We start from the raw sequence: 27,595 nt of genomic DNA, 5'->3' as shown, positions 1-27,595 counted from the left end.
AGAAGACAATGCTGATTGTTAGATCAGGGCGGAGCTCTGACCCCGTCTTTGTAGTTGAGGTGAATTTATTATTCACATCATTTTGACTGAGGATATAAATTAGTATTTTTTCACACAGTCTACTGTGTACTTAATCATTATCTAGCTTGCTCATCCAGGATGTGTTTTTTTTAGCGGTACTCCAAGTGTTTATTTTCCTGCAAATCACCGTTAATTGGGATGGTCTTGATGGGGTCACTAGGTACAAAAAACAGCACTTGGTAATTGTTGCTGAGTATCTGCCTGGCTTTGGAGGTTTCAAGGCCATCGAGACCAAGTGGCAGAGAGACTAACCAACACGTGTCCTGGGATCAAAACAGGAGATTCTGCCCTAAAACCAATCACAGCCGTATGGTCTGCCCTTAGAAGGACCATCCATCCTTCGTTGTCAGTGGGGTGGCTAGGAGCTAGTTACCTGAATGAGCTAATCCCCAGGGCAGCTGTATTTTGTAACACTCCTCACCTCTCCATTTTGTATGAAGGTGACGGGTGGGAGAAGCAATCCCTGTAGCATCATCCACGCTGCTGTAGCAATTCAGGGTGACACCATGTAAGAATCACATCCATCTTCTCCACAGATCTGAGCCTGCCCAGAAAAAGCTAGAGAATCAGACATCCCTTATACACCTAGACTCTAAATCCATTCAGTGAGAGCTAGGACGTTGCTTTGCCTTGGGACGTGGTGGCATCCAAGACTTCTTCTATTTCGTTGTCCAAACAGCTTGTCACATTTGGTCTTTCCACAGGGCATATTCAGCATACATACAGCTAGTCTTCACCGCTTTGGCAACGTAGTGGGGTCACTTAGGGAAAGATGCTTCCTCTCCTTGTATCAGGTCATAAACTTCTCCTGGACACAAGGAGCTCGCTTCGTGAGATGGCTTTGAAAGGAAGTTAACTGGATGTGGTTTCCCCTTTTCTTGCTAGCAGCGTGCAGATTTCTAGGGAGCAAATGTGCTTTGCAAGCGCAGTAATACATTGCTCCTTAGGAGGGAAAATGTAGTGAGCAATGTTCTTTTTTTTCCTTTTTTTTTTTTTTAAACACTGTGTTGTATTCTTTGCTTTCATGCCTCCTTTATGATGGCCAGACGTTGCATGTTAGTAGGAAGTGAACTAGAGGTAACTTTGTCTTTCCTTCAGATAAGAAAGATTGTAACAAGTGTCTTACTATCCTTGAAATTATTGAAGCCAGTCCTTCCGATGTATGTGCCATAGTGTGATGAGACTAACTTTCTCTCTCAAGTCTGTGGATTATGTCCCTTGCTTGTCGCAAAGTGCCTTATTAGGCTGCCAAGTGGAAATGATCCTTTCATGCCAAACATGCCTTCAGGTCTGCTTTGCTTGAGGCATGCTAAGATGTATCAAAAGCCAGAACCTCCAAAAGTAGGGAAATCTTTTTTGTCAAGAAGGAACCTTTGTTTTTCTTATTTAATTGAAATTGCCATTAGAGGAAAGGAGACGGTAACTTGGGCATTCAGTGGGGCTTTCTGTACATGACAGGATAGCTTTGTGATTTACAGGCTCTAGACATAAGGCTGGAAAAATGGTAGACGCCGTGGAAAGAGAATACTCCTGAGGCTCTTTCATCTCCATCCCACAGTTCTGCTCAGAGCTTCCTTTTAATTTCTTTCAGTGCAGCAGGTTAATTTAAGCCCTCAATAGCTTGAATGTCCGAGCTAAATCCAGCTAATCAATGACCAAATGTGCCCGATTTCTGCTGAAGGTGTGAGCCGGGTGTACTGGAAAAATATTTGCATTTTTTCCTGTATGCTAAAATCTCGTGCCACCCCGTCTCCCCCACTCACAAGTGTTTATCATCATCTGCAGGCTTCTGCCGAGCTGCACTTTTGACAGGTTTTTAATGTCAGCCCTGTACATCCGTGCCTGGCTCCAGCCTTACGCAGTCATTGTGCAATTGCAGCATCCCTTTAACTTCAGTTTGAGGCAGAGTAGGAATATAAAGAACTTGATAGAACATTTATGGTAATAGCTGTAAAGAGAAGCTGTAGAGCATTGGATTTCACAGCCAGAAAAATCTCAGCTCAGGGAAATAGGTCTGAAATACAACTACAGATGGTTTTAGTCTATTGCTTCCCCGTTTAAATAAAAGGATTGCTTTTCTCGCCTCTATTTAAAACACATGTGTAGAAGATGAAAGTGTCCAGCTATTTTTTTATTATTCAGTCCACCAGCTACCGACATCTTTGGCTTATTTCATTTCAACACTAATAGCATAGTAAAAGTTCTGAAACACGCTCGTTGGATTCAGCCTTCCTTGGGTCGTGGCAAAGATTCCTGCTGCAGCCAGAGCTGTTGCTGTTGTTTTCGTCATCAGTGCTTTCTTTCTCTGTTGAACCTGGCAATGTTAATTGTGTTGCTGCTTCTGCTCTTTAATTGATCCCATTCACCGTTCCTGCTTTTGTGTAACGTCTGACTTCTTGTCACTTCGGAAAATCAAAAACCCAAATTAATCAATCTCCAGCCTCTTGGGAATAAGGCCGCATTAGGGAGCTGGGCTTGACAAAAAGTCTAATTTCACTTTGAAAGCCTGTTGGAAAATTTTAACAAGAAGATGCAAGAAAAATGTAAACCAGATCAAGCTTGACTTTGGTCTGTGGAGAATAGTATCACCTGTTGAGTTTGTTTCAAGTTTTTGTAAATAGGTGATTTGACAAAAATATAAAATAAATCAAAAGACACAAAGATAGAAAAGGTCAGAATATCCTTGTTTCCACTTTAAATCGTTACACAGGAGAGAAAAGGTTGTGTGTGTGAGAGAGAGAATAGGAGCCGTGGGCCAAAGACGAAGCTTCATTCGCACACTTTTGTATCTCAGCTCAGCCTTTGTGCTATGCTATTCCTGTACAATTTATGTTGCCCGTTTTCCTCAAACTTAGGTGTCCCCCCCGTCTTTTTGCCCTGGCTTGGGGCACTCCCTCCTGCTTTTTCTTCCTAATTTCTCCCCCCTCTCAAATCCAGCAGGGCTCTTGTGACGTCCTTAGCACAAATGGAGTTGTCTTCGGGATGTTTGTGGAGTGTGTTCCCCAGAGGAGAGCTTATAAGGGAATAAGAAGTGGGATTTTTGCGGAATGTTAACTTTTACAAACATCGTATAGTACTGAGAGAGGCTATCAAACGTGTTTCAGATGGCAAATAAAGCGCAGTACAACAGCACAGCCCTTGAGACTCTGCCGAGGATTGCTTGATTTCTTTTTTCATTTAATGTTCCATCTCATAATTCTGGATTGTAGTTTTAGACAATGTATTTCTTCCCTTCTGCCTCTAATTTCTCCTACCAGTATTTGTCATAATTGAACGGAATTTCTTTTATGACTATAATTAAAAAATGCATCTAGGAGAGAGGCAGGCAAGGAACTTGGTTTGCATAATACCAGCTGCATTGGCTTTTTTTGGTTTTGTAATTTCTACCAAATGAGTGACAGGCTTGAACAAGGAGACCCTTACACCATGTGCCATGCACTTACAAAGAAAAATCCACACTTTGACAACAGAGTGATCTTTTTTGATATCCCATCTCATGGTAACTTGAGGGTAGCAAGCTTCACTTGTTGCTCCAGATCATGGAGTGAGGTACTGAATTTTTTAAAAGGGCCTCGAATAGCTTGTATAGATGTAGACTTACTCTCAGTATATGGTACATTGACTATTTTAACACTTTTCTGGAATGAGCATCTACACCTTTTCATAGCATTTTGCTTAGCACTTCTCCCACTCCTTGGTATAAGCTTGTTGGTGTTTCATGAACATCAGGCTAGAAGCTCCTGTTTTGTCATTGGCATGGGATGTCACCAAACGTGCATGTGCAAGCCACAGTGCCTTCCTGAAGGCATCACGAACGTGCAGAGGCGAACCACGAGGGCCTGTGCTACACCAGCTCTTACAGGTGAGCCTTGTTAACTGCTCCAGCCCCACTGCTTGGCACTGGGGAGGGACGGGAGAGGCCCCGTGCCTTCTCAGCCATCTTCTGCAGGTGACAGCTGCAGGACACGACACTTCAGCGGTGTTGCTGCACGTCATTTACAAACCTGGCACGGCAGTTCGGGAGCAGGGGGTGTGCTGGTCGGCATAACTGGCTCCCAGCTACGTGGCAAGGAGAGAATTTTGTCCTTAATGCTGTATAATACAGACATACACCCTGCAGATGATGACCATCATCGAGTAAAGCTGCCCGTACAGTCCATCAAAAACTGCAAAGCTAATGATGGGCTGGGCAGATAATCGTGGGAGAGTTAATTGTAAGGTTCGATATGCCATCTTGTCAGCAGAGATAAGTTGTCACGTTTTCCACTTGAGCTGAAACTAAATGATTGTAAAATAAGTTATGAGTGTCCTTGGGCCTGTCTGCCAGAATGATGGCTAAGAATACATTCCTGGCCCATCAGTCTCAAGCAGCCTGCTTGATATTTATGCGAACTGAATGTTATTTTATTCCCCCTCTAGTCATGCTTGTCAGCTTCCCGAGTGAAAAGTGAAACTGCTTCTTTGACTCATACTTCAAGTATTGAAGCTCGGAGAGGCTGCAGATTGTTATTATTATTGCTAGTATTATATATTTTTTTGGGTGTGCGTTGAACATTGATGCCCGATTGGGAAGAACTAATGGCTGACATTGAACGTACAGGATGGCTGCAAAACAGCCCATCCCAGCCCAGTGAGACGCGTCTTATGAGTGCTCGTGCCTCTGTCAAAGCTGGTTTAGATGTGGAGTAATGAGGCGCTTGCTTTTTTAATTTGGCGTGCCTTTTTCTTTTCCTTTTTTTATATTTAATAGCGCCGGCAGTGGTCGTCTGTTCTCATGCGTGGTAATTGATACAAAATAAAATGCATTATTTGTATTCAGTCAGGAGTATGAAATTGCTTTCAGCGGGCTGAAGCCTGAACTCATTTACAGTTTTCCGAAGCAGGGCTTTCAGGAGCCCTCTTTTCAATTTGAAGAATACCTTGTCAGGCAAGAGAAGTAGTCGGAAATGGGAAAGCACGGCGCGTAAGCCTAGCACGTTTTGATTGCTCATATTTTAAGCTGGTGGAATGTTAAATAACTCCCATCTCCAAAGGGTGGTCCGGGAAGCTGGGATGCAATGCAGGGCGTTCGTGCACCAGCAGCATCAGCTCGGCACCTGCATACAGGCGATGCGTTCCCCTCCTGGTTAGGGGGAGGGAATACCTCGGGCTCTTCCCGTCAGCACGGCGTGACCCAAGGACAGCAGGTTATTACCAGGCTGTTATTCCCTGGAAAGGGCTGCGGAGCACGAGGATTTACCGTAGTAGGGTAATTCTTCAGGTCCGCAGCGCGAGTAGTTGGACTGCACGTTTATAAGCATCGTCGTTTTTCAGAGCTCATAAACAGGCTTTGTTTGCATAATTTATAGTCCGGAAATTGGACCAAGCTGCAGTAAGCACACAGGTTTACATGAGTGTTTTTTAGCAAGGAAGGGTTTTGGAGGATGCCCCTCCATGTGCTACTGGGCTTGCAGATGTACGCAGAGCTGTTACGAATTTGCCTTTTTTTTTTTTTGGAAATCTGACTGTAGCTTACAACAAGCTCTCAACCATTGTGCCTGTAAGAGTGCTGAAACATACACTCTGCCATTTTGTGGCACAGTGTGGTTTCTTCTACATTTCGCAGGTCCTGCTCAGGGCGTCGTGACTGACGTTCAGGCTGTCGTACGGCGTTGAACGTAGCGTGCGTACTCCAGCCCCACACATGGGAGCACTGGCAAACTCAGGCATGCAGCTCCAATATTTGGGAGCAGCCTTTTGAAAGGCATGGGGGAGACTGGTAGAGATGAGTTTTCCAGGATGTTTTCTCCCCCGAGTAAAATGGGATAATTTTTTTTTTTTAAGTGAAAGCTGAGAACTAGAGGACTGTCTGTGTGCTACATTCCTCATATTTTCTGAGGGGGGGAAGCGAAGCATTTTTGAGAAATTATATTACATTCTTGCTGGCATACTCTCTGGGATTTGTCCGTGATATTTATGAATTGCCGTGTTCTGGTGTGTTTTTCTTGATTTAGAAAGCAAATTAAAATCAACGAGACACAGAGTTTGCTACCACAGATGAGCAGCACCTTGCAGTATCCAACTCTGCAGCTGACCTGTGTCAATATGAGAATTTTCATTTCATTGCTGCAAAGTTTGGTGTTTATTTTTGTTTTATTTTATTTTTGTGTGCCCAATGTAGGAAGCCTTCCTAAGTCTCTAACTGGAGGAAAATATTTAGACCTGGAAGTAATGAACTTGCGTCCTTGTTCATGCCTCTGTACTGCTGTCACCCTCTTGTGAATCTCCCCTTCTTTCAGTGTCAGGGAGTAAAAGGTGCCCGTAGCCCCTTTGCCGAATGCATGCTGAGCACGGGTTTGGTTTCTCATCAGGGTTTGCCTTCCTCTCCACTTGGAGAGGTGGTAAAGCTTTGCAGGATAACTGCTTTCAGCATTTCTTGTTCAAATACTTAAAAAAAAAATCTCCTGTACAGGTATATACTTCCTTTTGTGGGTAAATACTTGGTTATTGGTTTCAGAATAGGAGGCATAGGGGAAAAGAACAAAAATCCTTTCTATAAAGGCTATGGATGGACTTTGATTTGGGCCTCATTGACAGCCAATTAACTATATAATATGTCCTGCACCAATAACTTGCAGCTCAACTTTAATACACCTATTAAATAAACTTTAGAACGATAAATAAATAAATGTTTATTTGCCAAATTGACATTTGTACAGGGATTTAACTACTCAAAAAATAACATCTACTCAAAAAATAACATCTACTTTTGAAATAGTCTCTGACTTGACATTTTTGTAATATATGAATTCATCTGAAGTGCAACCCTGGTTTGGTGTCTAACCAAGGTTCTGGAAACTGCTTCCCTTTAAATAATATCCAGCACTTCAAGTAAAGTATAGGAAGTTACATGGAATTAATATATATTGAAATGTGTTTAGCACTAATCACAGCCAGAAAATCATTTGCTACTAAACTAAAATCCTTGGGGAAAAATACTAGATTAAGGTTACTTGAGTACTTGCTATGTAAAAGAACTCAGGAAGTGACTAAAACTTGAAGTACGTCCTCATTTGCTAAATTTTTGTTAAATATTGCTGTTAGATGTTTCTTGGCTTAAAAAGAGAGAGAACTAGCTGTGTTTATTGCAATTGTTCTTAATGTCCTTTCAGTTCGTATCAAGATATATGTGGGTTTTGAGATATTTTTTTTTGAGTTCTTAGTGGGTAAGAGATGCTCAGGATCACAGTTCCAGTGCATATCAGGTGATTTGTTCTTTTGGGGTTTTATCCTAGCAAAGAAATGAGAAGATTGGTTTGTTGTTTATTAAAAATGCACGACCTGTCTGAGTTGGCCTTTGCTTCCTTTGTCACTTTGATGTCAACCAGAGTGGCAGGGAGTGCTTGATCCACTGATCTGTCTGTCCTCAGCCTGGGGGGAGTCTGCTGGTGCCGGTGCCTGTTACAGCCCTTTGCACTGAGATCCAACAGAGATCTCAGTCAGTCAGTGTGGATGAAAACTCCTTGGTTACTGCACAGCAAGTTTGTCCTGGGACATGCTGTGGCCCCAGGGAGGTCATTTTATTTTGTGCTACTCAGGTGTTACTACAGTGTATTACTACCAGCTATTACATGAGCCAGGGAGTGGACTGCGGGTTTCTGCTGATGAGCAAGAGGCATCATCAGCCTCTCATATTTATTTGGTTGTATGGGCTACTTCGTGGGGATGGGTGAAAATTATTTGGTCATTAGGTCTTAAAACTGTGCTATGTTGTACGACCATAGAAAATACAGTGGGAAACTAAACAAGCTACTGAATGTGGGGTTTTTTGCTTATTGGGAACGTGTAACAAGTGACCTGTTACCACACAATATTAATTGTACCAGGCATATGTGAGTTGCACATATGGAAGAAGAGAGTTGTTTTTCCACCTTGATTACTTCTACCACCTCATCCTTGTGTGTCTGTCTCTAATATTAAACAGAAACAGATAGTGAGCGTACAGTGGTTGTTGTGGTGACTCTGTACCATTTTGCATTAAAATGTGCTAGCACTACATGAGTAAATTTGAGGGTTAGTAAGATTTTTGTAAGAAAGAGCAATTGAAAGTAATAAAGTGATTTCCAAGTTGCTTATCTGTACCTTTTTGCAAAAGTAATGGATATTGTTAGAGGCTCTCCTGTAGTCACTGGAAGTCAAAGAGCTCAAGAGGTTAGCTGCTAACAGATAGTAAGGGGTTATATCTTGGATTCCAGAATCATTAATTTAAGTGATGCAGTATTTTTCCTTTTTTTTTTTTTTTTTTTTTTTTTTCCCAAACTGCAGATACTGGGTTAGGAGATTCTGTGTGTTCAAGCCCAAGTATATCCAGTACAACCAGCCCCAAACTCGATCCGCCTCCTTCACCTCATGCCAACAGAAAGAAACATCGCAGGAAGAAAAGCACCAGCAATTTCAAAGCTGATGGTATCTCAGGCACAGCTGAAGGTAAGCTTACTGGAAGGTCTGAATTTAGATAATATTTTGTCATTTATTCCAAAGGGCATTGTTAAGTACGACCCAACTGTGTTGTTGGTTTTGCATACAGAAGTTAAACAATTATATTTAAACAGATAAATTAAAGACGGATCTTCTAATGATGAAGCTCGGTGATATGTCGCATGACAGCAAATTCTGCTGTCTGAAACATGTTTGGAACCAATTTTTTAATTAAAAAAAAGTCTCCCCAGGCTGATACGGAGCATCATTAGTGGTAAAGGTAAGGTACAGGCATACTTGTAAGGTTTAAAAAGAAAGAAGTCAGATTCACTCAGTAGCCTATACATCATATTAGAATTTGTATATTTTCTCAGTGTTATTAAATCTAGTGTTACCTCTTCTGCTTAGACACATCTTGTGCTCTAGAATTGTGAATGCTTCTGATGCCCCTTATTGTTTGAATATTCAGCTGCTCAGGGAAAGATTATGTTATTTGAGGATAAAAAGGAAAGGGGAGAGTTTAAATGTTTGGGTTCTTTTATAAGAACCAGAAAGCAAAAGCCAAAAAGAACTTCTTTTTTTCCCTTAGTTTAGCTTACTATTTCCAACATGAGCACTGCTATAGCTGTTCAATGCCTTTCTGAAGGAGTAACAATGTGTACAGTGGCCAGGTATGATATAAAACATGCTTGTATCTTTAGAAAAGAAGAAAAGAAACATGCTAGGATTCAGCCAAAAGAGCTCCAGAAAAAAAAGATGAACAAGGGTAGTTGGAAAGCTCAGAAACTGGGGAGTCAACATATAAGGAGAGATGAAAAAGGGAGACAATGGAATAACCTTGTTGGAAAAAGGGGAGTGTTAAGTAAGAAAAAGATGTGGTTGTAGGCATTGGAGAGTAAAAAAATAAAAAATAAAAAAATATAAAAAAAACAGCAAATTCAGTATCAAAGAGTGTTGGAACAAGTTCTGAAAAAAGGATGACAATTGCAGACAGCTGAAGAGGCATTAAAAATAGATGTGATAATAGTATACAACTGAGAAGGGGCATGTTAACTACTACTTAGTCATCCTTATTTTCCATTTATTTAATTTCCCAATTGCACTTCTATCACATACAGAATTTATTTCCTCAACTATCTATACAAATCCGTTTCTTAAAAAAAAAACAGGCTTTTTCATAATGGCTCCTGTTGTGTTCTCTTTCCAGTCATTTAACTATCTTTACTGTTAGTTTCCCCCTAGTTATGGCCTGCAGCCAAATTTTATTTTAAACTTCCATTTTTAATTTATCCTTTTTTTAACAATCCCCTTTACACCACTTATTTTCATACCTCAATGGCAAGTTACAGAGGGGATTTTTCAGAGCACTCACCATTTGTCCACGAGTATTTTGTGGAAGTCAATATGAATCAAGACCAGCTGGGTATCAAAAGCCTTTGAAAATCTCTTTCTAAGTAGTTAATGCATGTATGTTTTCTTTCTCCTGGTGAGCTTATTTTCACAAGTCACTGGAGCCTGAGCCTGTGTGGTCCTGGTCTGCAGGGAGACTTTTGAAGCACAGCAAGCAGTCGGGGATTTGCAGTTGTTGTGCACCTTGCCCTGAAATCCCTCTTCTGATTGGAGTGAGGAGTACGGGGCTCCTTTATCTGTCTGTTTTCTCTTGCTCTTCTCCTTCTCTTCCAGCATCTTAACATGCTGGTCTGAAATCCTTTTACAATAACTTTACAAAACTGCCTCACTTCATATAAATGGGATAAACGTGCTTTCAGAAGGGCAAGGACAAACTGATGAGCAACACCAAATCTTACATGGGCAGTTCTTAAAAGTAGCCATGAGTGCTGACATCTGCTATTACAGCTTTTCTATCTTGACATTAGCACGTTAGCTTTCATTGACCTGCCCCATCATGCTGCATGTCTTCTGCCATGGGCACCCTTTGGGGTTCACAGTTGCCTGAGTGCTTTTAAGCTGTCTTGGGTGGGCCAGAGTGGTTATTAAATTATTTTATCTTTAAAATATCTCAGAACACAACCCAGTGAAAAGCTACTGATGGCCACAAGATCATTGCGAGGAACTCTGGGCACCTTCAACAGGTGACTAATCTTCCTGGCCTTTGAATTTGTAGCAAGGTTGGAGGAGATGGTTAGGACAACCAGCATTATCTGCCAACAGTGAAAGAGAAGCAGTGACACCTGCTTGAGCTCCCTGTCCCTTGAGAAGAAGGGTGTCTCAGAAAAACAAGTACATGTTGTAGATGCCCATAAAGTACTTTCTATAAAGACTAACAAAGGACAGAGAGGTGGTTTTGTTGTTTTGTTTTGTGGGTGTTGGTTTTTTTTTGTTTGTTTGTTTGTTTTTTCTTTCAAATTGTGGCATGTGGCTGCTTGCAACCTTTGTTAGTGACAGTTCGTCTTTATTTTCTGGTGCTCATGTTAGTGCAGGCCAAGAGTCATGTTTGATAGCCTTTGTTGTTGACCATAGTGGTAGTGTTGATCTCTCTGAGGTTGCAGTGATGCTGAGCAGTGGGAATACTTCCAGTCCCGGGACAACCTGTGTCACAAGCCAGCCTGCTGCTAGGGCAGGGTAGTCAGATGCTTCAGGTTGTGACACGTTTTTCTCCAAGATGGGGAAAGTAGCATTTTCACGACTGTCCTTTGATGTGAAGTAGTTTTCAGGTCAGTAATTCCGGCTTTTCTCAGGAAAGGCTGGGTTTCTCTTTTCTTCCATGCTTATCTAGAAATCTCCCCAGTAACCTGACAGATTTCCATTTTGATTTTTTTTTTCCTCCACACTTGCAGTAGGCATAGATTTAAACCCTGTTATGTGTTTGGATTGCTGTAGTTTTGCAGACTGATCCAAATTAAGCAGTTTAAGGCCGATGCTCTGAGAGATGCATGCTTAGCCTTGGCAACTCTGATCAAGTTTCTGAGATAAGGTGGGTAACTTAGTGAACATGGGGTACACAAAAGTGTGTTGATAATGGTGGAAGAGCTACATCTTCCTTCTTTCCTTCATTCTGGAAATCCTGAGCTGGTAGGTGGGCCAGAGTTAAATGATTTTAGGTAATTGTAGTTTTTATGTTGCTTTCCTTTGAGCCCAGGCATGTTCCAAGTGTCAGCTTTCAAACAGAACTTCTGGGTTCCTGCATTTCTGTCTGTAGCGGAGCTTCAGTGAGGTTTGGTCAGGTTCAAACCTGGTCTTCAGCGAACTGTAGCAATTCTGCTACATTTGTCAGTCTTCTTCTCTTCTTGAACGTGCCTGCTTTGATCGTTGACCTCTGCCCAAGTATTCAGGTATCATGATGATGGACACTAGTGTGCCCAGGGTGGTATTAGTCAGCCACTCCAAGGACTGATGCTTGTCTCTTTTATACCCTTCCATAAAGATTATGCTGAATCTTTCTCCAAGCTATCTGCAGATGCACAACCCTCTCTTTTTGGGATTTATTCTTTCAAGTTCATTTCTCTTCCTACTGGTTTTCTAGGAAGGAGGCTGCAGCAACAAGAATGCCAAAGCAGCTGTGCTGCAGTTGGGTGAAAATTAAAATTCAACTCCTATTTTGGAAAATCAGGTTCTTGTGAAATTTTCCCAAGTGCAATGAAACCCAGAGAGAAGGGTTTTTTATTTCTCTATACAAGACTTGTCACTGAAAAAAAATCCTCTGTTTTTGAGGGTAACAGCAGGAATGCTTACATTAGGCAAGGTGCCAGAAACCAACAGTGTTTTTCCCACCATGCTGTCTATACTTGCTCAGAGCAGGATTGTACAGTGCTGTGTTTCAAAGAGGAATAGCTGCTCAGAGCCTGGTCTGTTTTGGTACCCTTGTGCTACCGCAGATATGGAACAGCCAGTGATAATAGGAACGTTTTTCAGCTTGAAAACAACTAGAAAAAATGAAAAGCTTTCCTGTAAGTACTCTTCACAGAAAGATATTTGCCAATGTTTTATTTTTGTTATTCCTGTTAGGATCTGTTTTTTAAGACTTCATGGCTATGGCAGCTTCAACCTGCCCACTTTCAGTCCATGTCAGAGCTGCAGAAAGCCCATTTCAAGAGCTATAGAAAGCTCAAGACATGGTATCATCAAGTCTTGGATGATCGATGCTTTGCAAGTGTTTCCATGATTAGAGCTGGCCAATGTGGCCAACTTTTCAATCTGTTATAGGGAGCGGTCTGACGGTGTCCAGGTAGATGGGTGAACACGTTTCTCGAGTCAGGCAGATCCAAATCAGCTGCAGGCACGGTGCTCTTAATTTATCTTCTTTCCCAGCAGTGTAGGCAAAATAAGTATAGCTTGGCATTCCCCTTTGTGCAGACGTAGCCTGAGAAAAAGGAATTGATGGTAGAGTAATAAATGTGATTAGTGGCTTGGTAAACTTTCCAAACCCTGTATTTTCTCTGCAAATCCATGTTCCACATTCTTTATCGCTGGTTTCTAAAGAACATGTGAAGGACAAGGAGAGTCCTTTTATGTTTCTTTTTTAGAGCTGTTTTCTTTACACAAAGATGGTTTGTTCTCTGCCCCTTGTAGAAGTGATTGTTTTTCCCTCTGCTTCTCTGATCCCTGCAGTCTAGCCCTAGGTGTATACTTCCTGGCTGGTAACATAGGATGAACCCAAGTTTACTGATAAATTGTGGGTTTTGTTTTCCTATGGTAAACTAACATATGTATTTGAAAAGCTTGTGTTCTTCTCCACTGTGTTTTATAACACTGAAGTCGTTCTTGTTACCTGAATCTCAGGGAGCATTGAAAATGAGATAGTTGCATTTGAAATGAAAATACGTTTATTTGTTTTCTGCAAAAATAGGACTTAGTCGGACCTTCGTACTTTCAGCAATAAGCAAAAAACTTGACTGCTTTCATCTAGTGTGTCAGTTGAGGGGGGACTTGAGTCCAGGAGGGTAAGACAATGTGCAAAAAGCCAAGGGAGACAGCACTGTATTCCCAGGATGACTTGTCCTTTTTCAGGCATTCCAAAACCAGAATGGCAAAGCAAAATAGGGAAATGCAGGTCTTAGTGTTTGTGTCTGGAAACTGTATAACAGCTGAAAAATTGACATTTTGTGTAAATTGAAAGCAATATAGCAGTTAACTGACTGTGTAGTATATGATGCATGAAAAAAAAGAAGTGTGCATTTTACCTGCAGCTTCTCACCCTAAGCTTTCTTTAGTCTAATCCTTCAAGCTGCCCCGTGATTTACCTGCTGGTGTTATTTGTGGAACTGATTTAAATATGCTTGGCTCTGTAAACAGGTCAGTGCATAGTCTCCTCCAGACAGTTTTAACGTACTTCCCTCGGGTGCAGAGTTCTGTTCAGTGTGCTGTGGTTACACTGAGCTAAATGGAAATACCTCTGTCCGTGTACACAAAAGCGTTAGTTGGGAATTCTGGAAATCTAGTGGAGACACCTCTGAGACCTGCTGCATGGAACAGCTGAAAACAATGAGCTGTAGTGTTTGTGGGAGAGTAGATCCTTCATTTGACAGCTGGACTTGGCACTGTTAATGCTAATATTTATTTATAATCCGTTGAATTAAGAACCATGACAAAGGAATATATATTTTACTTCGTGCTCTTTATTTTTCTTCCTGGCTTTTTATGGTCTGGAAGAAACCTTCTGACATTGTCAGAGGACAGCATGTTCAGAAGCCTTTCAAGCTCAAAGAGTCACAGCATCGTCACTCCCTGTTCTCTGGAAGGAAGATGTGAGATGTAGTATCTTGACCTGCAGCTGCAACGAGGGCAAAGCTACTCACCTATTAAAGAGTTTGTAACCTTTGGAACAAATCTGTTAGATGGATTGCATTGCTTCAAGTAATGCTGCCACCAAAACTTCAAGTAAAAGCTCTTTCCAGTTTGTTGAAGGGTAATTAAGTATACTGCTGAGGTTGTACGAGTAAATAGTTGTTACCATGTAGGAACTCCACAAAAGTTACTCCTGGTAATCTTGTCATCCTAGTTACTTTACCTGGTTCCTGTAAAATACATATCATTAATTACAACCCAGTGTGCAATAGGAATAGATACAGAGGTGTTCATGGAAGTGTTACTTCAGTAAGAAGAAATGTTTTTGATACTTGTCTGGAGACACTGAGATGGGTAAACATGAAAATGAACTAAAACTTGGCATTAAGGGGGAGTTCTCACCTTTACTCTCCAAATACTCCAGTGCCCTACATGTGGACATACGAATGTTAATTAAAGCTAGGTCAGTTCAGGAGCTGTTAGTAATGTAGCTGTCGGTCCATGCTGGCTGCACAGCCCCTGGCACCTCACCTGAGTGCTCAGCCTGTGCTGGTAGCAGCAGCCCAGGGTCAAGACTGGGGACAGCTCAGCAGAGGAGATCAGTTGCTCCTTAATTGTTTCCATGCCTGTTTGTTTGCAGTTACACTGCACGTAGCGATATCTTAACAAGATTTTCTCCTCTCAAAAAAAAAAAAAAGAAGTGCAGACCCGTGTCGTGCACGGGAGTAGTGGGTTTCAGTCCTGTTACACAGTATTTATATGCATCTCGTGATGCACGGTTGGTGAGAGCAATTTGTTTCTATTTCTGGTCTCTTAAGTGCCTGAAGTTTATGAAGTAAATGTTCCATAGTTTTCAGAAAGAGCGCTGTTCTGCAGTATTTGAAGTGAGATTGATACAAAAGGGGCATTTTGACTGCAATGTTGGTTTTACATAGTATTAAAAAATGAGGCAAAAACCAGCACAATATTTAACTGCATTTTCTCTGTCTATGTGGGAACTTAATCAACAGGATGTGATCATATGTGTTGTCTGTAATGCCAAAAGCTTGTTTTGATTTAAGCATACGGCAGCTGTCTCAGAGGTTACCACCTATTCAGTGTCAAAACATCCTTTAGTTGTAATTCCACTGTTCATCAGTAACTTCATTCACTGCCTCGTAGGAGATACAGCACTGGACAATTGCTGTACACCTGAGAAACAGGAGGGCAGAAATTAATAAAATCTAGACCGAATCTTCAGAGACTTGCTTTCAACCAAGGCATAAAGGTCACTTGTTGGGAAACCTTCAGCCTTAGTCGTCACAGCCTATCTGACATGAAAGGTTTGCTGCTGAAAGACATTTATGTTGATGCTGAGGAGTGAAAGACAAGGGAGGTGAAGCTCATCTATTGTTTTAACCTACTTCATTGCAGGCTAAACAAGTTGAAAGATTCCTTCTTCTCTTTAAAACTGCTGCTAGCTCAGGGTCGGAAGAGGCTGCATGTTCCGCCTACCTGCTTGAAAGGAGAAGTGGCGCAGTGGTGGTCAGCAGAAAAGAGGATTCTGGAAAGGATGAGGCCCAGAATGAACTGGTGGTGGTTGTATGCGCTCGTGTATCTGGGTATCTGGAGACAGATAAAGCTTATTTTTTTCCTACATTTCAACGAAAAATTCTCAGTGCAGTAGGTGTGCTACGTTGTGGTGACAGAGGTATCCTTACACTGTGTATCCTCAGTGTAAGTGCTGCGCTGTGTTATGGCTTGGTTTTTCTGGAAAAGGAGAAGCTTTAAGTAGCTTTAAAAGTGAAAGGAACCAAGTGACACCCTAGTGTTTTACTGGCTTCAGGTAATGAGTGTCTCTCTTAGAGCTATTCTGTCAGCCTGAGACGGAGAGCTTGATTAGGAAGAAGGTTCCTGATGTTCACAAGATGGTGTTTTACAATATGACCAGAAGTACTTGTAAGATATTAATACTGCTCCAGAAGTTAGTCCTGTTTTGTTACGTAAATGTTTATTCTGAAAGTTATTTGCCTATTTTTCCAGAGAGTAGGACTGTGTAATTTCATTATGAATCTATATACCCAAGTTAAAATTCCTAAAAAATATAAACCATGATTATCCGTTAGGAAGGTATAGTAAATGGGGGGAGAAAAAAAAAGTCATTGTATTAAATATAACTTAGCTTCAACTCACCACATACATGAAGTCTTGAGCCAAGGTGTCTCAATTTAACTGAACAGGCTATTTTGGTATGGAAGAAAGATTTAGTTTATTAAAAAATCCTTGTCCTCAGCTTTCTGTGCATTTGGGTTCATCAGCTTGTTTGGAAGTCCTAAGCAATTTCATTCAGAGGACCTTAAGCAGCTGAAACAGAACTACTATCTGTACTAGATCAGACAAATATGATAAATACCTGAAGGTCTATTAAAATGAATATTACAGCCTCCCCCAGGATGTCCCCATACTGCATACTGCCATGGAAGGTATATCAGGGTGCATATTGCTGTATATGTGCTGTTCTTTTCTGTAGGTATCCCCTACTAGTTGCTGATTAAAGCACAGCAGACTAGATGGACCTCATGCTGTGATCTGTGGTGGCCCTTAGTGTGCCCTGCTTCCTCACAGCATTCTTTGTTAAACTGAAGTTTGCCTTAGAAGGCACAGGGTGTATTACAGGCATGCTTTTTTTGTTTATAGCTTGTAATATGAAATTAATGACAATGGATTGATTGTGGAGGTTGGCCATGTATATTTAAAGCCTGGAATTCAAGGGGGAATGTAGTCAGTGTGTCTGATCTAGCCCTAGGTGGGGCAAACATGCTCTTGGCATTATGCGACAAAGAATTGGGAATCAAGGGGCACACACACAACAGAATCTAAAATTCAGAAGTTAGTCATCTATTAAATAATAAATAGAACTAAATAAAATTAATAGAACTAAAACACAGGTGATTCAGTCAGTTATGGATAAGCACTGAGGAGTATACGGTGCTACTCGGCACACTGGTAGGGCTGAGACCTGGTCTGAGCATTGAGTGCCCTCAGGTGCGCCTGGTGTACTCAGCCTCCTCGCGCTAGGCCCAAGGAACCGCAGTGGGCCGTGAAGCGTTTCTCACTTCTGTGCAGTAACAGATGTTAATCCCCACACACGGTGGTTTTCAGGGGTAGGTCGGGATGAGCTGGGTGTATTCAGCCTGCCCTGGACCCCGCCTCGCAGTGGCAGCCCTGTGTGCTCACAATCATGCGCCCCCGGTTCTTGCGCTGTCATGGAGCGTGTCGTTGCCATGCGTTGGTGCAGCACGACGTGCTGGGCTGTGTGGAGCCTGGCATCGTGTCTTGCACTCTGGTGGAGTCTCCAAATGGTGTTTGTTGGAAAGGTACAAACCGGCACTTGAGGGTGGGTTCCTGAAAGTGAGATGCCAGGCAGGAGCCGTGGTGCGGGATTTGCTTTGCTGTAGACACAGATTGTCGTGCAGTCACAGCAGCCTTAACCATTTGGAAAAAAGCAGAACTGGAGCAATTCCAGTTTTTATGCTGTTTGGTGTTAGTGTCACACATTTATTTGCAAGACAACCCTTAACGGTAATGTAGACCTCCTTTTAATTCCAGCTCCTGACCGGTCAGTCATTTCAAACCCATGTTGTTTTTTCAAGTTTTAATCAAATGTTTGCCTTAAATTAGCTGTCAAAGTCTGTGAGCAAATACTTTCTTTCCGTCTGAAGTCTATAGGGTAGATACACATGCTGTGCATGAGATGCTAGCAGTTAGCTTGCTGCATGTTTGTTTTATACTCTGTGCTTTAATCTACTGTTTTCAGTCCCTCCACCTTTCTCTTTATAGAGATAGGCTACTTCTGAGAGATGTTATGCATTGCATGTAGTGTTCAACTCCAGTGAAAGGAGTAGGTAAAAAGAAAACTTCAACAGACCTCATCATTGACATTTTCCAACACTTCTCCCCCCACCCCCCAAAAAAAAATTTAATAAAGGATTCTTTTGTGAGTGTGAGATGGAGGAAATTGGCCGTTTGTCTGTGAGGTAATAGGCTTTGGTGTAATATGAAAATCTATCAAATGATTAAATTCAATGACATTAAATCACAATTCATGAAAGGAGAATACTGCACAGTTTAATTCTATTTAATTTTCGAGGGAAAAAAAAAAAGCAATAAAAAAGTTTGAGTTTCTCTTAAGCTGATTTCTCTGTGCTCTTTCTTAAAAGTGCCTTTCTAGTTGCCACACAGTGATGTGATCATTATCTGTCACCTCGTCGCCTTGCTGCCTCAACACGCAGTAAAATACAAAAAAAAAAAAAAAAAAAAAAAAAAAGACCAGAGGAGCTTGTGAAGTATGACTTCCTATCCCAAGACTCATTGCCTGCGATTCGTACCGCTTGACAGTAATGATCTTATTACAGTACTCTGGACCTTGAAGAGATTTCATGAGGAGAGTGAAAGGACGTGCCTCCATGTAATCAAGTGGCGCTGAATATTCCACGCGTTTTTGATCACACACTGATTGGGCACAGTTTTAGCCCATCTTCTAGTCAATTATGCATGGCCCCTTGTGCTCCTGTGATAGTCAGAAACATTGATAGCTGTTGTCTGGGCTTTGGCAGCCAGCCAGCGGTTTGAAGTGCCTTACGCACAGTCATTCCAGGATAAGTGCTTTTTAGTTGGAATTGATTACCTTTCTTTAGGTTTTGCTTAATAGCAAAACTGTATTGGAGAGGGCTTCAGGTGAAAAATGGACATATTAGCCATTTAGAGTATCTGAACTCCTAGTCAATTTTTAGCTTTCCCCTGTTTCCATCTAATTTATATTTAATGATGTAACGTTTGATAATGTTTAAGATATTTCATTTCAGTTGCTGCTGAGCACACATGTTGAGCACATGTTAAATTATAGTGTATCAATTTTCAGGTTTTCTAAATTAATCCAGTTTAACCTTCAGACTGCAAGAACGTGTCTTTTTTGGTGCCTGTTCTAGCGAGCATTGGGTTTGTCTGCAAATGGCACAAAGATGACATTACTAAGCAGAGCGAGTGCTGTTTCGAATCCCGTAATGAGGATAAATCTGCATGCTTTAAAAGAAGCAAGGGAAGGGGTCGGTAGCTGGGTGCTTGGTTTACATTTCCTTGTCTTAGAGGCTGATTAGGCTTCCATTAATTTCTTGCCTATAAAAATGTCATATCTTTCTTAATTCAGATTCCTCCTAACATAAGAAGACAATCCTGAAAGATGCGTGTATCAAGCACAAAGCACTGTATAACAAAATATTTAATCCTAAGTGGTGCTTATTTTTCCACTACCACAAGTCTGTTCTCGTACTTGAATATCCTACAACATGTGATGTTTTAATTCAGGGAATAAGGGAAGAAGGATGCTATTTGCTGGGACTCTTCACCCAGTAGCAACCTCATGTCTGCACACACGTGTGGCTCAGAGAGAGCAAGGACTTTAAAGTAGGCTGAAGCACATCACATCAGCCGTGTATCCGATGAAGAGCTCACATTTCTCCGGGTTGGTATTTGCCAGTCATGCTGTGCCTGTCGGTGAATAGAGCCAGTCAAAGCACTCTGGTGGCACCCCAAATTTCTTTTTCTGCATGTCTGCATAATTCTGCCCTACCTGTCTACTGCTCGCTGAAATAATGGAGCAGTCCAGCAAAAGGCATTGCAGGCTTTCAGCCTTTTCTGTTGGTGTTTCTGCCTCTAAACATCTCCCTCAAGGGGACTGCTTCATTCTGAGGTCCAACAGAATTGACAGCATGGCTTCCACAGGTGAGATTGGAGCAAAAGCTCAGTGCTCCTTAAACTTGCAAGTGACATTCCTTATTGACCCTCACCCTCTTTTATTGCTTCCCTTTTAATTGAATTATAGTTCAGTGTTGTTGTTTTTTTTGTTTTTTTTTTTTTTTTTTTTCCTGTTAGTGGTAAAACTAATCCTATGCTGGCCAATCCTAAAATTGCCCTTAAAAAGCAGCTTTAAAATACTTTGGTTTCCTCTGTTCTTCAATATCAGTTTTGACTTCCCATTTAAGGGTCAAACCAGGATTAATAGTAAAAATAAAATAGTCAGTCAGTCTTGGTGGCTTTATGCTCTTTTAAATATAGCTATTTAGTTTTCTCCCACTGATTTAGGGTTCAGCTGTTGTCTGAAACTCCACATTCTAGTCTGGGGGGGATTTGTGTGTTATTTTGAAGTTATGTTTTGCTACTACTAGGCAACCCACAGGAGCCATGAGAATCTTTTTTTTCCCCTTCTCCTTTGGAAAAGAAATCTGCCCTCTTAGTCCGTGTGTTTAGTGACTTCTGTGTGCTTGACCCCTGTGCCAGCAACCAGCAGAGACATATTAGTCTGTGCAAACCTTGCCTTGCCTAGGGGAGGAGGACCTTAAATGACGAACATTTTAGTGGAAGAAGCTCCAAATGTTTGTCCCTAATGACTTAATTTAATTGGTAAGACTCAGTTTATGCCTGCTACCAACTTTATCTAGGGAAGTAAGTACTTTCTCTAGAGGATATTTTTCTAAGGACTGGGAGAAGACCATGATGGAACATGTTCCTCTGCAGCATAAGGTGTCTTGCAAGCATCTCGTGATCTGTTTAACACCATGGTGCATGCAGTGACATCAGTGGTTTGGTGAGGCTGATTCCCATTGAGTGGGATGCTGAAATGTGTGAAAAAACTGTTTTAAAGGGAAAAAAAAAGAATAAAATGGAAGGCAACCATTTGTTGATCCTCTCTGGCAGGCTTGTGTTTCCAGGGTACATCCCAGGGGAGGCTATGTTTGACGCTTGCTGGCATAAAGCTTGTCAGCCTCTACCGCCGCATACACATCTTCTTCATTGGTATTTTCTAACTGATACGGCATTGACTTGACTTTGACTTCCCTTTTGCCTCCTTCCCCAGTGCTTTGAATCTGTCTTTTTAATCTGGGGAGGAAGTGCTGCAGTTCGTGGTGATGGATTACAAAGCCAGGCTGGAGTATTTCTGACTCTGCTTCATTTGACAAGGAATTGGCAGCTCGCTCTGAGCTCCCTTTTTATTTCTTCTTCCCAAAGCTCCTCCTCTTGGGGCTTCGGTGGTTGTGTGTGCAGTATGCAATTGTCATGCAAGGTGGTATTTCAAGGGGGAAAAATGGATGTTTTAGTTTCTAAATTATTATTTAAAAATTGTTAATGAAAGTAACTGGTTTGTAGTTATCCCAAATTGTCCCAAATGCTGATGCTTTTCAGCCAAGGTAATACCTTGTAGTGATATACAAAACACCAAAGTGAACATGCCAAAAGACAACCTGAATGCTTTAAGCAACATATTTATACATAAAAGTACAGTTCATGATTTACTTAACCTTAAAACTGGAAGCTATCCTATTACTTTGGGCTTAATATCATCATTGTCAGACACATAATTACTTTGTGGTTGGATGGCTGCCAGTCAGTAGGCTGTGAATGGGGAGTTATAAATAACTTTTTTTGAAAAACCAATTCAGATTTTATGGTGAGACATGCTGTTTATCACATGAATGTTGCAGTCTGAGCTTAGAAAGGTGGATTTAGTGAAGGAAATCATACAGTACTTATCCAGTGACCGATACACGTCTTTCTGCTCATCAATGATTGTAAAACATTTTTGCAGTCTCTGTTCTGTTTCAGCCAGTACTGTTAATTAAGTGACTTTTTTTTTTCTTGGCACTCTTTATTTGGATATTGTTTGGTTAAAGGATACAGTGGGTTTCAATTTCTAAAAGAAATAATGAATAAAAAATTATCAAATATATTTTTCATTCCCGGTAACTCATTGCTTTAGTGCACTCTTGCCATGTGTCTTCCTCAGCTGCAAGGGAATGTGAGAAGTTGTTTCGAGCATGACTTTACACAACTGGAAGAATCGGCTGTCACCTGTAAGAAAATTTTATATGCTGATTTTCTTATTCCAACTTCAGCTGCGAGTTCCTGACTTTAGCATGTGAAGGGGAGGTGCTTTAGGTGTGGGGCTGATGTTCCAGCATCACACGTGTGGTGTAATCCAGCCACATGAGCTTCCTTCTCCATCCAGGGCCAAAGGCGTTGTGCCAGTCAAAATTCAGTGTATAGGCACCTTTAAAACCGTATATAAAATAGTTGGGTAAGCATGGGATTTTGAGGGGAATATACTTTTTAGAAAAGGCATTGTCGAAATTGAAATCTGTTTCAATACAAACTCTGTCTGTAGGTGGAGTCTCAGATGAGAGATTCCACTGAAATACTGTAAATAACAATCGTGTGCGTTTTTGTCCATAGAGTATAAAGCTACAGATGCTAGCAAATTCAACTGTGAAGCGAATTCCTGCTTTCTGGTATATTTGCTTTGAGCTAAACTGACTTCCTACTGTTTCTGACAAAACACATACATTAACTCCCCAGTGCTGAGTTTTTGGTATAAGATGCAATCATCTGAATTGATCCTTGCCAAGTATGAAACTTGTAAGTTTCATTCAGAAGTAAAATATGTCAGTGAGATTTAAACTAAGCACTCATCTACTCATGGTAGGTAGTCCATAATCAAGCTCTTTAAAATGTTACCAAGGATTCCTGAGGAATTATTTACAGAAAATCCACACTTGCTAGGCAGCATACCCAAGTTCCATAGAGCATGTGAGGCCTCAATATTTAATTAAATCAGAACAAACTTTGTTGTAATAACATGGATTAATATGTGCTTAATGTAATTAATAGTAAGTTAAAAAGTAAATTACTGCTTGCCAGTTTACATAAAAAAAATCTGTTGTGAGGATCCATAGTGCTTATTAGCAGAATGTGAAAATAGATGCATTTTTAATGGTTTGTCTACTATTTATGGTTTCTCACAAGCTGTCTGTATACTATAAGATACCCGTTTGCCCACAAAACTCTCATTAATAATTAGGTCACCACTGCTTATAGATAACATTTTGATTCCCTGATGCTGAATGAGAAGGTAAAATTCCTATGAAGGAATGGGATATACGTAAATTCTGGAGAGTTATTTCATTGCAGAAGTGAAAGCTTGGGCTTCAACTTGTGTGCTGCTCTTAAAGAAAAGAAAAAAAAAAAAAAAGAAATCCAGCATTGCACTAGTAGAACAGGCAAAGTCTGTAAAGTCACTGTATTGTTTACTCAGTCAAGGCCTGTTAGAGCAGATGGTGTTTTTACTCCAAGATCAGTGAGGTTTGGGACCTGCGCTGTTTTGTGGATACGTGGTTGTGAGCTACGGCTGACATTCCTGAGGGCAGGTCGTCTTCAGATCTGCTGCTGCAAACTGTACCGAAGATTTCCAGTGCAATGTTCTAGTTTATTGCTAGCTAAAGAGTACAAAATACGTTCTGAGCCATCACTTACTGTACTGTGGCATGGAAAAACTGACATAGAGGAGATTGGAAGTAGGGTTTTGCTTTTTTCTTAACCATATCAATAACCACCTTTAGTAATAAAAATTTCAATATAGCTGACAGGTTTTTTTCTTTTCTATATTTTATGAATGCTATTAAAAAGCCATTCCCCAGTAAACAGCTGATGACACTCAGAAAATATTTGCAAATAATCTATTAATAATGAACTCTTTATTCTCTTTCTGATGTACTTTTAATTCTTTGCTGGGAGATTTTTTTTCCAGAGGCACTTGCAGTATTAGACTGCTGCTTCTCTGCCTGCAAGATACCAGCACAGCTTCTTCACCAGCAGGTTGGTATCACAGCTGGCTGCGGGATGCTTTCAGCCCATAAAGGCAGGCACAGGTGGACTCCAGTGGAAATTTTGACTTCATACAGGTGATCCCCATCATGAAGCCTGATAGCAAAGAAGTACAGAAAATAGGATGTAAAGGCAACTTCGCTTTTAATAAGATGATTTTCAGTTTTTTCAGCTGTCAGTACGGCTCTCCAAGCAGAAAAATGAGTGTGACCTTATCATGCTACGTGTCCCCGAATGCTGTCTCAAGTGAATACGGCCCTTGTGTAAACCCTACCTCACGGTTAATCAAAGTATTTCACCATCTGCAATTCCTTATACTAATGAAGAGGAATAAGTTTCTTTTTTTTTTTTTTTTTGCCAGAAATATTTCTTCTAGGCTTTTTCTTCTTCCACAGCCTTTGACTGGCGTAGATGTTCTGGTTACATACCATCAGGTCCCATAATTTGTCATAATGCTACTCAATGGCTCGTCTAAAAAATTTAAAGGGATGTTGTCAAGGTTGTTAGGCCCCAAGTTTAACCTGCAATACTTCTGGAAAAAAAAAAAAAGATTGACATAAACTGTCCCCCAGAGCCTGCGCATTTCCACTGCATCCAAAAAGAAAACGGCAGCTGGGATAAAATCCAAAATTACTTTTTGAGCAACACAGAAGCCAAAAGGTTGGTCTCTTTGAGGCTTTGCTTGTGAAAATTGTTCTGTGCTTTGGTCCTGCTTGTAGGAAGACATTGAATATACAAGAAGCTTACTTTACAGTGAGTGAAGGGGACAGGGTTTGTTCCAGTCCTCCTTCTGGAGTGAAGGAGGTCACAGAGACCCTGCGAGGTACAGAGGAGTTTTGTCTTTTCAAGGGCAGCTGCCCTGTTCAGCTCCTGGGAGTTGTTGTTTCCTAGCTCTTACAGTCCCTACCACGTACACCATTTTTCAGGGCTTTGTAGTTCTGCCCTAACATATCAACCAGTGCAGGACATTGAAGCCTGAGTTCTTGATCGACAAATCCCAAATGAACATTTGCTACCTGTGTATGGGGGGAGGAGATCAAGATTATTATCTGCAAATAAAAGATACTGTCAAATGCTGTAGAGCCTCCTTAATGGCAATTCAAGTAAGAAGCCCAACTTCTTTTGCAAGAGGGTGGAAAGAATGGACTAGGTTAAAATAAGCACTGTGCAAAGGATGAGAGATTTTCAAAGAAAAATTTCAATCCCTGTTTATATCTCAGCTATATGTCTCTGGGGGTAGGTTTCCTTATTTCCCCTCCTGGTTCTGGGTGAGCAAGCAGTCCTTAACTTGTGCATACATGCACATATGCACAATAAAAGGAAGAATCTGCTAGTCCATCAACCTTTATTATATTTGATTGCACAGTATTCTGACAGTAATCTTGTACTATTATGTGTCATGTTTTTTCTGTGCTATCAATTACTATGACTACCTGCATGTTAACTCCATGCAGAAGGTGGAAAGCCTCTGCTTTCTTTTAGAGGACTGATTGATGGTTTAGGAGAATACAATGGGGTCGTGTTAATACCTTATGATGCCTGGGAGGTGCAGAGTACAAAACAATGTTGTTAGTCCCACTCCACCTGGGCAATAAGGCATGTGCCAAAAGCTGAGATTGTATAGTACAAGACAAGTCTAATTATTCTGCCTTGAATAAACACAGTGCAGTTTTCAATTTGTATCTGTATATATATATTATATATATGCACAAATTTTAGGCCTTTAAATGGCTTGTTCTGCATAACCACAATCAATAGTAAGATAATTTATGTGGGAGGAAAGGTTAAACATAATTATGTTGAATAATATGAAGATGTTTAGGAAATACTTTTTTTTTTTTAAGTGTAAAAACCATATGGTTTCTCCACTTAACAAAATGCTTGTGTCTTAAATAATATGATTAAGAGTGGAAGTGAAGGAAACAATTCAGGAAAGTGTGAATTGGAAGGACAGTGAACATGATAGCAGTGAATATGAATCAGTAGATAGAAAATGATAATTGTTGATAAAGAAAATTAAAGCTGTTAGAAAAAATTGATGGTCTGTAGAATGTGAAGTCTACAAGGATGGCGAAAGGAATTTAAATTCATCAGCAACAAATTATAGCCATGGTATGAATGAAATACTTGACAAAGGAATATAATACCAAGTCCCGAATTTAAAAAGGAAAATCAAGAAATTTTCTATTCATAAGAAATAATTTTAATTTTATTTTACTGTAAGTTTCTACTTCTAGTAAACAGCTAAGCAGCTGCTAGGCACCATCTACAGTACTTATTTATTTGTGTATTTATATTACATCTGCATAAATGCATTAGTTGTGCTCAGGAGTATTGCAGAGTTGGCTTAGAAGCTTTCTAATCAATTGTCATTTAATTTTTAAGGGATTTTATAGCAGTGGGGATGGTTTAGAAAAAAAAAAAATTGATATTATGCTTATATCTGAAAAGAAGAAAGGGATGCTGAAGAATCTGTGTATTATTTAACCTCATACTGATCCTGAGCAAAATCATAAGAATGCTGATACGTGATATAATTGGAAAATAACTTCCAGTGAGGGACTAAGTAACGAACAGTGTTATCTAAATCTATTACAGGTGACTGTGAAGTGATAACAAGCTGAGCAGTTTTTAATGCTGTGTTATCACAAATACCTTTGAAGAACAAATACTCTGAGTTGTAATATAACTTAAATTGAAAGGGTCGAAATGGTTAACCATTCACAAGAAGAACTTGTAGAGGTATCCGTCTCCCAGACACTGGGAGGAGTTGACTTAGGTTTTGTTTTCAGCCAAACCCTGCTTGGTGTTAGGGGTGATTTTTCTTCTCTTCCAGTTACGTTAGTCATTTCCATACTCCATCCTCTTTTCTCCTGTCAACGAGTCTGCAGCCTATAATTTTTTACCTCTCTGGGGATCTTTTAGGCCTTTTGGAGAAAATTCTTGCCACTTCTCCTGCTTTGTCAGGTGCCCTTCTCCTCTTGGCTGTGTTCTCTGAACAATCTCACGTGGACTCCTGCAAATGGAGCTTTTGTCATTGTGTAGCTGACTCGGAGGCGTTCATCTCCACGTGGCTTTGTACTCTCCATCTGAACAGGACACTGGGCGCACATGTCCTCATGAGGCTAACCTTAAGGTCCTCATTGACCTTCTTTGTCACTGTGACTGGGGAAAAGAGCCATTTTTAGGTCTTGCAGTATGTGCTCTGGGCTTCATCTCCATGTGTCAGTCGTGTTGTGAGCATGGTGCCTTATCTCTGGTGTTCTCGCCTGTCTTGGTCATTCAGCTAAGACAAGTTCACACTTTCACAACCCCATATCTCAATTGCTGCAGCCCTGAAGAACATGGTACATACCCACCCAGCCACTGCTACAAGGACTGCTCCCTCAGCCTGTCACTCTTCCCATGTCACCCTTCCTGTGGCATCCTTCTCAGCAGCTTCCTCTGCTGTTGCACAGAAGATGAGCTGCTGCTTTTTGCTCTGAAGACCCTTCGCAGCATCCACCCTGATTCACTTTCACCATATTGGTGTCTGTCTCACTTAAACCTCGGCATCTGTTTGTTAAAACTGTTCTCTTTCATGGGTAGAGTGCAGGTGATCCAAATAGATTACTGGAGG

At 40.9% G+C, this 27,595-nt stretch overlaps 1 protein-coding gene across 10 annotated transcripts in view; it reads left to right on the top strand.

Moving 5' to 3' along the window:
• The window catches only part of AGAP1 (ArfGAP with GTPase domain, ankyrin repeat and PH domain 1), a 352,881-nt gene that overhangs the window by 248,932 nt on the left and 76,354 nt on the right, over window positions 1-27,595 (top strand). For all 10 annotated transcript variants that reach the window (XM_084524026.1, XM_084524027.1, XM_084524019.1 and 7 more), the window contains one exon: window positions 8,386-8,547. In XM_084524026.1, the coding sequence (XP_084380152.1) occupies window positions 8,386-8,547 (162 nt within the window). The remainder of the gene's footprint in view (window positions 1-8,385; window positions 8,548-27,595) is intronic.

Source organism: Aythya ferina (genome assembly GCF_964211825.1).
Source record: "Aythya ferina genome assembly, chromosome: 6".
Taxonomy (NCBI): Eukaryota; Metazoa; Chordata; class Aves; order Anseriformes; family Anatidae; genus Aythya; species Aythya ferina.
This window is presented reverse-complemented; position numbering and strand designations above follow the sequence as displayed.